The sequence below is a fragment of the Cibotium barometz genome, chromosome 8 (genome assembly GCF_041138505.1).
Source record: "Cibotium barometz isolate CiBa-2024 chromosome 8, ASM4113850v1, whole genome shotgun sequence".
NCBI classification, from domain to species: Eukaryota; Viridiplantae; Streptophyta; class Polypodiopsida; order Cyatheales; family Cibotiaceae; genus Cibotium; species Cibotium barometz.
Genome location: NC_141053.1, coordinates 12,618,081 through 12,627,963, shown reverse-complemented (window position 1 = coordinate 12,627,963; position 9,883 = coordinate 12,618,081). Strand labels below are relative to the sequence as shown.

The 9,883-nt window shown below is 40.1% G+C and overlaps 1 protein-coding gene across 1 annotated transcript; it reads right to left on the bottom strand.

Annotated features, from left to right (window-relative positions):
* Nucleotides 1–3,699: 3,699 nt before the first annotated feature.
* Nucleotides 3,700–4,307, bottom strand: LOC147635917 (meiotically up-regulated gene 117 protein-like). Its single transcript, XM_086801050.1, has one exon. The coding sequence runs from the start codon at nt 4,220–4,222 to the stop codon at nt 3,836–3,838; it is 387 nt and encodes a 128-aa protein (XP_086657176.1). The 5' UTR covers nt 4,223–4,307; the 3' UTR covers nt 3,700–3,835.
* Between the last annotated feature and the right edge of the window lie 5,576 nt (nt 4,308–9,883).

Sequence of the window (9,883 nt, the reverse complement as noted above, 5' to 3'; positions counted from 1 at the left end):
TTTGTGAATTCACTATACAAAATTTAAATTTTTGAGGCTGTTGTACAGGTTGCACCAACGTGATCCCCACACCCTAAAATGGGTTTCTAGAACTTTTAGCTTTGATTTTTTTTAAATTTCCCATATTTGTTTTTCTAACCTATCTTTTCCCTTTTCCCCTTAACTTTTTCTCTCTTTTTCTTAAACTTCTTTTACTTTTTATCTGTTGCTTTTTATTTTTTATTTTTTTCCCCCAGTTATGGTTTACTGTTACATAATGTCCACCCTTTACTTAAATGGGGATGCTCGGATGCTAGTGTGCCATCTAAGTGAATTGGCATCGTGGGTGACCCCGTATTAAATACTAGTTACCTAGTGTTATTGGTATATAGCTTGAGACCATGCTTGATGGGTGTATGCTGTTGATTTGTTGTAACAAGTGTTGCCATGCTTGACAATTGTGTGTGGTCAAAGTGAAACAAGTGGACTACGCTAGACAATTGCACAGAGTCAAAGTGTAACAAGTTGTTTATGTAATGATGTGCCATGCTAATTGAAGTGTAACAAGTGATAATACACGCCATGCTAGATGATGTGTAAAATGATACTCTCATCAAGTGTAACAAGTGGTGAGTGTGTGCTATGTTTGTTCCTATTAATGTTTCATATTGGGATTAAGTATTGTGGAGGTAGCAATTAATTGGAACAACTAATGTGTTTAAGTTTGTGAGAGATAGGTGATAAGCAGTGCACATGTCACACATGGAGGATCTTGTCTATATCATCTCGGATTATTATTATTTTATTGGCCATGTTCCAAATGATTGTACATATTATTTATGCACGCTTGTGCATGGCATTGCTATATTATTAGCACATGTGCTGGAAGAGTTTTTGTTATTTACACTTAGTGTGTGAACAAGCTCTAGTGCTTGAGCTATTTTTGTAAAAATGAAAAAGCAAGCCAAAATTTGTACACACAACTATTATTAGCTTCTTGGGCTACATATTAAATACAAATCTCAAAACACTCATCTCGTGGAAGTGGGAGCTACACGTATGAGGTGGCACCCAACAGTGTCTTAATGGTGATGTTTACTCTATCTTATGTTTTATTTTATGCTATGCTCAATCTTGTCAATTTGATTTAAGTCTATGGTTTATTCTTGATGTATATGTGAGTTTAATTAATTCTTCAACAAGAAGTACATGAGGTCCCATGATAGTGGTATCAAAGCTATGAGTACTTGCACTTGAAGAATAGGGAGAAGCTCACAAAAATCCAAAGGATAAAGAAGACAAAAGCTTAAGGACTCTTGCACAAAGCTTGGAAGGTTTATGTGAATTTTTTGAGCCATAGGGTGGAGAAAAATACAAAGGGAATCACAATTCTAGTTAACCTATTTGAGCCAAATCTAGATGAATCTATCCCTAGGATGACAAGACCTATCAAACTCTTGTGAAGTGCCACAAAGGCCAAAAATCAAACCTTGGCAAAGGAAGTCAAGGCGGAAGAAAAATAGCTCAAGGAGCAAGAAGAACATGACCTCCATGCTAACCAAAAACTTCAAGGCTTACCAAAATGAAGAGTGCTTTATTTAATTTGAACAAGCCCAGTTGATTCAATTTGAACAAGCCAAACTAATTTTGGATGATAAGCATATAACATCTTTCGCTAAGACCAAAGAAGTAAATCTTGTGGATCTTGGGGAGGATCCTAAACCTGTCTACATAAGAAATGACCTCAACTTAGATAAGGAAAAAGAACTCGTAGATCTTTGTAGAGAGTTCAAGGACACCTTTGCATGGATATACATAGATATGAAAGGAGTTCCCCCTCAAGTAATCAAGTATATCATCCCCATTGCTAGGCCTGTCCAACAAAGAAAGTGACCAAGGAACCTTAGGTATATAGATCAAGTCTAGGAGGAGCTAGAGTATTTTTATCTTAGTGGAATGTTTGTACAAAATTGAACATACCAAATGGGCATCTATCATTTTGTTTGTTTTGTAAAAGAGTCTAAAGGTAAGAGTTTGCATTGACCCCGAAAAGAACGACAAGCTAAGAGTTTGTGTTAATACCAAAAAGGTCAATAAAACCACTATCAAGGATCAATGTATTTTATCTTTCATCAGGAATGTAAAGTAGACAAAGAAGTCTATAGTTTTTTGGACCACTTTTGTGTGCATATATAGCCATTCGAACTAAGCAATGCCCTCGGGGAATTCCAAAGGTTGATGAGCAGTACATTCAAATAATACTGAGGAAGCTCCTAAAAGTATTTGTGGACAATATCAACATAAATTACTCATTGAAGGAGCATCTCAAGTGTCTTAGGATGGTCTTAAAGATATGTAGATTTTATAGGATCTCTGAAATGTCGAATTTGGATGTGTGATAGTGTAATCCTACTAAGGACATATTGTTTCAAAATAGGGCATCTTTATTGATAATAGCATAGTCAGACTAATCGTAGAATTACCCCCATTAGAAAATTCTAAGGGAGGAGAGAATCTTGTGGACCGGCTTAGCACCATATCCCTGCAAATCAGCTAAGGGAACATGTGTGGGAAGCCACAAAGAAATTTGTAGAGAAAGTGAATGATGAAGCAGCATTGCAAGTTCACGTGGAAGAACTGATATTAGTCATTGAAGAATACAAAGAACAATAGAAAAAGATCACGCTATATGCAAGAATGGTCACCCCAAGCTTCAATCAAATGATGTGTGTTTGTATGAAAACCGCATGACTATGAGGGTGTAGACAAATTGAATCCCAGAGGTTACTATGGTTATTTTTGGGAGGATTTGGACAAGTGTAGCAAGGTTAATATCGGTGCGGCTAGTTTGATAACAAGGGGGTGTTTTTCATAGGTGGATTTCCCCATTGTTTCCATCATTCTTTCATGATTAAGCTGACTCCGGTGCCAGGATGTCAATCATTTGTTGATGCCCCTTAAAGTCAATGGGGGGGAGCTAAAAGTTAGTGTCATCACTCTTAAAATATAATCCCAACTTGTTTGTTATCCTTTTGGCTCTTTTTCTTTCTTGCTCTCCAGCTAGGGGCCAGCTTAATGGGCATCTCAAGGTCTTGTAAGTCCCCTAACCCTCGTCTGAGCCTCCCTTCCATCCAATCTTTTGAGTTTAACTCCTCCATCCCTACTGTGAGCCTCCCTTCCGTTTAATCTTTCAAGTCCTTCCACGGCGTAGGATTACCTACAAGTAGAGTTCCAATCTGGATTGGTGAGGAAAGGAAGTCGCAGATCTGTTGGCTCTGAGAGCGCTTCTTGGTGTTGGTATTAGGCTCATCATAGTCAGAGGAGATGGGGGTTTGTACTTCTAGATCGTCCCATCAATTTGGATTTGTTTACCCTCTGGAAGTTCATCTTCGATGGAAATAGGGTTGTATAGCCAACAAATGCAAGAACTATCCACCACGAAGGTCGAAAAATGACAAGCCTAGCAATCAGCCTAAGGGAAATTAGAAGCCATGGCTTAAGGTACACACTTGCTTTCTTGCCAAAAAAAACGTCGGGAAAACTAGAAGATAGAGAAAAGCACACATCATTGCAATCAGCCAAGGGAAATCAAAAGCCATGGCTTGGTGTACACACTTGCTTTCTTGCATAAAATGCTGGGAAAACTTGTACTAATTGATGTGAAGTACATACAAGATAGAGAGAGAGAGAGAGAGAGAGAGAGAGAGAGCACAATATTCACGAGTTAATTGAAAAGAAGAAGGGAAAAAAAAAAAAGCGCGTGTTACGGTCTCATATATAAAGAGAGTGATTACTCGTCGACGAGCAGCAGCAGCGACGGCGGCGGCGGCAAAGAGCTAGCCTTTGGACGACGAACTTAACCAGAGTCCGTGCAACTGCCGCAGTAATTGAGGGTAGCCTCGCAATTTCCGTTGTTGAAAGCGTGGCTGCCGCACTTACCACAGCCGCCTCCGTTGTAGATCTGGGAAAACTGGTTCTTGAGATCGGCACCAGTCGTGGCGGGGTAGCTGCCTTGGCATCGAAAGATGGCCGTGCAGTGGCCGGACACGCGGGACGTGTAGGCTGTGTACGTGGTGCCACTGTCGAAGCGGTTGTAGGCTGTAATGCAATCGTTCTGGCTGACACTGCCACAGAGGGCGGAGCCTGAGCAGTTGTCGGAATAGGCGGAGGCGCCCCACTCCGCCGCAACAAGGCAGGCCGCCATCAACGCAACCGCCAGAAGCTGCTTGAAACGCAGCGCCATCTTGCAGACAACAGCAGGCAAGCGCTGCTCTAGGGAGCTAATTAGTACTACTACTACTAGATAATTAGCGAACGACTTATTTCCCTTCCCTTGCAGCCTCTATTTATCGGTGGTGGCCAGCTGCTTCGCTTGTGCACCGAGCACAGCTGGCGCTGTGCTTCTTGCGTGCACGCTGCCTCTTTCTCATTAAGTCATGCAGTTACTGCACTGACCCCCCTCTCTTTTTTAAATGCAGTACTGAGGCGGGGTTGCGCCATCGACAGTGTTCGCAGCAGAAGAAAACGTTTTCCCCAACAATTCCCAAAAAACCCTTCAACCTCAAATTTCTGTAGATGTTTTCCTAAATTTTTAAAAGTTATTGAACAAAATTATACCTAAAATCCCTTAAAATATGTGTATATATATATGTATGTATGTATGTATGTATGTATGTATGTATGTATATATATATATATATATATATCATTGATTAATTAAATTATATGTTTTTCTAATCAAAAATACTAATTTTACCAGCCATTGAAGTTAAGGCTTATGCAGATCTCCTCATGCGGCATGCCTATAGGGTATCAGCCTATCATAATTTGCCCTCCAACTTGCGGCCTACCCACTTTGGAAATTGGCCCTTCCTACTTGCAGGTTTTCGAATCCAGACTCCCCTCAGCCTTGCATGCAGTGTGCACACCCCCTTATACCATTCATAGTACCTACACTCTTCCATCATTTGATAGGTCAGTTTCTTAAGTTCTTGTTAAGATATGGATAATGGATAATGCATTGTCTAGATTCTGCACCATGATAGGTCAGTTTCTTACGTTTTTGTTAAGGTATGGATAATGGATAATTAATTGTCTAGACTCTGCACTATGAGAGCAAGAACACAAACCTAATAGTGCTCCTTGAATCCTTTATGTAGATTACTGCACGGATAAGGATATAAGCATCGAAGGACGCACAACAATTGTGGGACTTGGGTGGTGGTTCGCCAATGACTAGCTCATCGATCAGCTCATTAACAAAGGCAAGCCAATCCATTATCCCATTATCAATTTTTACTACTAGAGTCTAAAACAAGTTTGAATTATGCTTTGCTATCCCAAGCATTGGCGACGTGGCCTGAGCGCTTGGTGTTCCATCGTTGCTTTCTTCCGTCATTGTGTCTTGCAAGTTGCTGCGCCCATGCTCGAATGCTACACTTGCCAAACTTGGGAGACTCTTAAAAACGTTAGGTAAATGACATCGAAGGCATAAGCATGCGAGTGTGCTTGCTCAAAATGGTGTTAATAGAGCACAAATAAAAGTTTATGGAATTTGGAAATTTGGAGAGGAAAATCATTGGGAAAAAAAAAGTATGTTTATTTTTGCATGGGGTAAGATTCTACGTAGAGCACAACGGCTAGCCTGTCCTCACAAACTACTGACTCCTACCCCCTCTTGAGCCTCCTCCTGTGATTTCCTCCTCCTTTGCCTACCCTCCTGTATGTCTAGCATACTAGGAAACAAAAATCCAGGCATTCCAAAGAGCATTCCCGAGAGTTAAAAATATCCCAATATCACAGAATAAGAAAAAGCACTGTATGTCTAGCATACTAGGAAACAAAAATCCAGGCATTCCAAAGAGCATTCCCGAGAGTTAAAAATATCCCAATATCACAGAATAAGAAGAAGCACAAAATCTAGGCATTCCAAAGAGCATTCCCGAGAGTTAAAAATATCCCAATATCACAGAATAAGAAGAAGCACAAAATATATTGTAATACAATCAAATATGAACTAAATCAAGACTGGCAAATTGAGAAATTGTTTAATGAATTAGGGTGAGTTTGGCCCAATATCTCTTACATCTTCTTTCAAATCCATAGTACATGCTAACTGGTCTATGTCAAGATCCATATATCCCATTGCAAGGTCAACAAAAAGATCTATCTCACTAGCAACAACAGACTCAACGTCATCATGCTCAGAATTATTTCCTTCCTCATTATCTTGAATATAGACACCTTCATCTTGATTAGTTGGTGGTATCTCCCATTCTCCATCTTGTACTTGATCGTTCATTTTTTCAACTGCCACTTCGTCCATGAGCTCTTCAACATCCCTATCTTGAAAAAATCTCTTTGAATGAGGAGCGACTTGTATGACATACCACCATTTCTTGTCATTTATATTCACGTGAAATACAACCCTATAAGAAGAAACACATCGAAACATACATAAGTATGATATAATAAAAGCTTATGGTTAGAATTTACTTGTTCACAATGGTGAGGTAGCATAAATGTGTCCCTCTCTGTTTGCCAAAATTTTGTAGAATCGATCACCATAAATCCTTTTGGATGCCTCTTCACAGTTGTTTGAGTGCTTCCACACACATCCTTGATCCACTTCACATCCAATATAAAAATTTGGAATGTCATGAATCCAACCTTTAGGATGTTTGAATCATGCCACAACAATCAAGGATTGCTTTTCTTGCTCAAAGTCTGCCATAATCCCACAAACTTGGGTATTTCTCTTTGTATCTATATGTTGACTGTGGAAATTCCTTCCTTCTCGAACCACATGGCATTGTATCCTTCGAATGGCATTGCTAGCGCACTGCTTAATTGAGTGGTAACTGACATATTATAATTACCTTTAAGCCATAGGCCCACAACCACGGTAGAAACCACGCCCACTTTCCTCCCTCCACCTTGGCACATCTACTTTGGCCATTTCGAGAGGATCATCATCTTCACATACACCATTTGTCACATGTCATTCTAGTGCACCTATGACACATCCATTTCCTAAAGTCATTCAGTGCGCTACTGACTCCGATTGTGAGACCGATTGCACTTAATTCCCACATGACTACAACACCTATTGGGGTACCATAGGACACACACCTTATGTTAGACATTTAGCTCCACCTCCAACATATCCTCATGCAGTGCCATGTGTTACACTTGCAGTCGTTGCACTTGTTGTGCCAGCCGCCCACCACAGACCCAGTTGCTTTTGCACAAGCCCTTGAAAGAGCGACAATTGAGAGTATAGCATCTGTTATGAGAGATGGGGGGTCAACATAGCTATTGAAAGGTTGTCCAAATAGCCAAGCTAACTGAGAGGTTCAATGTAAATGGTGATTCTACGAGACATCTAGAGGTATTTGATTAAGTGTTTGAGGCCCTAGGAGAACAAAATGAGGTTGCTAAGACTAATGCCTTTAGTCTAATATTAGACGGCGGTAAGGCTGGGGGTTGGTACATAACTCTCAAGGTCGAGTAATGCTTAAAATTCACTGCTCTTAGGAGATTTTTCTTAAAGTAATTTGTGCATGAAGGAGTCTTAGAGGGTGCAGCTTCACAGCTACACAAAGCAGAGAGAGAAGAAGACAAGTCGATACGAGATTTAATTAGACAGCTTAAGCATTTGAACTCTCATTGCTTTCTGCATAAACTCTATTTGAATAATCAGTTGCTTGATAGATTCATCCATGCGGTTAAACATAAAGTGATCTATAATGGCTTAGTCATTAGAGAGATCACTACATGGGCTGAAGTCACAAAAAATGCCATCCAATTAGAAGATAAACTCATGGTGTTCAAGGGAGCCAAAGCATCAAATTCTAAATCTATTATTTACGGAGTCACTGGACATAACACTTCTACTGTCAAACCCATTTGCTAAAGGTAATACTTTAGTGGAGATGAATTTCATAGACTTTATGAAAGCACACTAGGAGAGGAGATAAAGGCAAATAAAGCTCCTCAAAATGTATATATATATATCCAAGGAGAGAGCTCCAATAGTGCTTAATGTACCAACAAGGAGAGAGCTCCGATGGTGCTCAATCTACCGAGACAAGGAGAGAGCTTCAATGGTACTCAATTTGCCAACGGTGCTCAATCTGCCAACAAGGAGAGAGCTTTAATGGTACTCAATCTGTCCACAATGGCATTCAACCAGTGAGTGTCTAGTCTTAAGTGCATGCTATAATGAGATCTTCAATGGTGGTCAATCTGCCCAGCAAGGGCATTTGACTAGTGCGTGTCCAGCCCTATAAGGGCATGCTATAATGGGAATTATACTTTTTGTGGATGTTATGGTCATGAGGCTTCACAATGCCACACACGTTTATAAACCCTTTCTAATGCTTCCAGACCTCAGTAGTTGGCTTTACTAACTCCATCATAGCCACAAGCCATAATACCTACTACTGCAACACCTCAACCCAATGATGAGCAACTGGCACAGCCACCTATTGCAAAGGGGATTTACAATGTGAAAAATGTATCGTTACCTCCACCAGTTTTGGGACCCTAAACTCACCTCAGAGGATTACACCATTGAACCAATTAAGTTTAGAGAAATCTTTTGGGTGTCTAGAATACGAGATTGACTTGGACAGTGCATCACACATCACTAAAAGGTCTTCACTGAGATTTATTAAGAATACTATCTAGTCGATGTAAAAGTGGAGTCCAACTAGTATACCGGCTAGCCGCGATAGGAAGAGGCCAACTAGTATACCGGCTAGCCGCGATAGGAAGAGGTCAAGACAACAACAACCCTACTATCAAGAGAATGCCTCTTCAATGCTAGCATTGTCAGCTACCACACCGTCCCATCAGAAACCAAACAGTCACCCAAGTTGCATCTTCTAGCATGCCACCTACAACATGTAATCATTGTGGCATAGATCATTGGATTAAAGATTTCTCAATTAAAGTTGTAGCTGCAAATCAGCATAAACGTCCTAGCATCACACCTCTTAACATGATTCGAGTGGGTGGTCAAACTCAATGATCGATTTTGACAAACCCTAACCCACATGTGAATGCAATAACGAGACTTATGGCTCAAAACACACCTGTTGTGGAAAAGAAAATAGAAAGCCATGCTACGTCAGTATCAGGATCCAAAAAGAAGCAGGGCCATAAAAGAAATAAATCCATAAACGAGGAAAAAAATGAGAAAACCGAACGGGTAAACTTGGAAACACTTGACAAACCAGTCTACATGAATGATATTGATGAGGATTCCATTGGACCCACAGACACTAAAAAGAAAACCAAGGAGATAAAAAAGGAAAGAGATATAGAGATGTACCATTACTGGTGGGGGGGGGGCAGACCCGTGCTTCCCACCTCCCCCAACCTCGAGCTTTGTGAAACTCTTCCTTTATATAGATATAGAGATATAGAGATGTACATGATGGTTAACATGTGCTGGTTATGGGGGACCGTTCTTATAGAAAGGGTCCCAACATGTGGTGGTTACTGTGATAAAAGGTATTGTAACATGTTCTCTTTATTGTCAGCCAGGCTAACATGTTCTCTTTATTGTCAGCCAGGCTGACATGTGCTGGTTATGGGAACTCATTCTTATACAAAGGGTCCCAACATGTGGAGGGTACTATAATAAAAGGTATTGTAACATGTTCTCTTTATCCTAAGTTGTTGGAAGCACATGGATAAAGCATGTTTGTCAACTCAATATATATTGGTGTTATGATCTTCTCTAATACATTTTGAGTATGCTTTCTCAAATAAAGCACCCAACGTCTACTTTTGCTATTCATTAATCAAGATGCTTTTTTTTAATTTAAAAAAATTTTGGTAGACCTTACGTTCTTTAAGGTTTTGGACCTTTGACACAAGATTTGGTAGATTCATG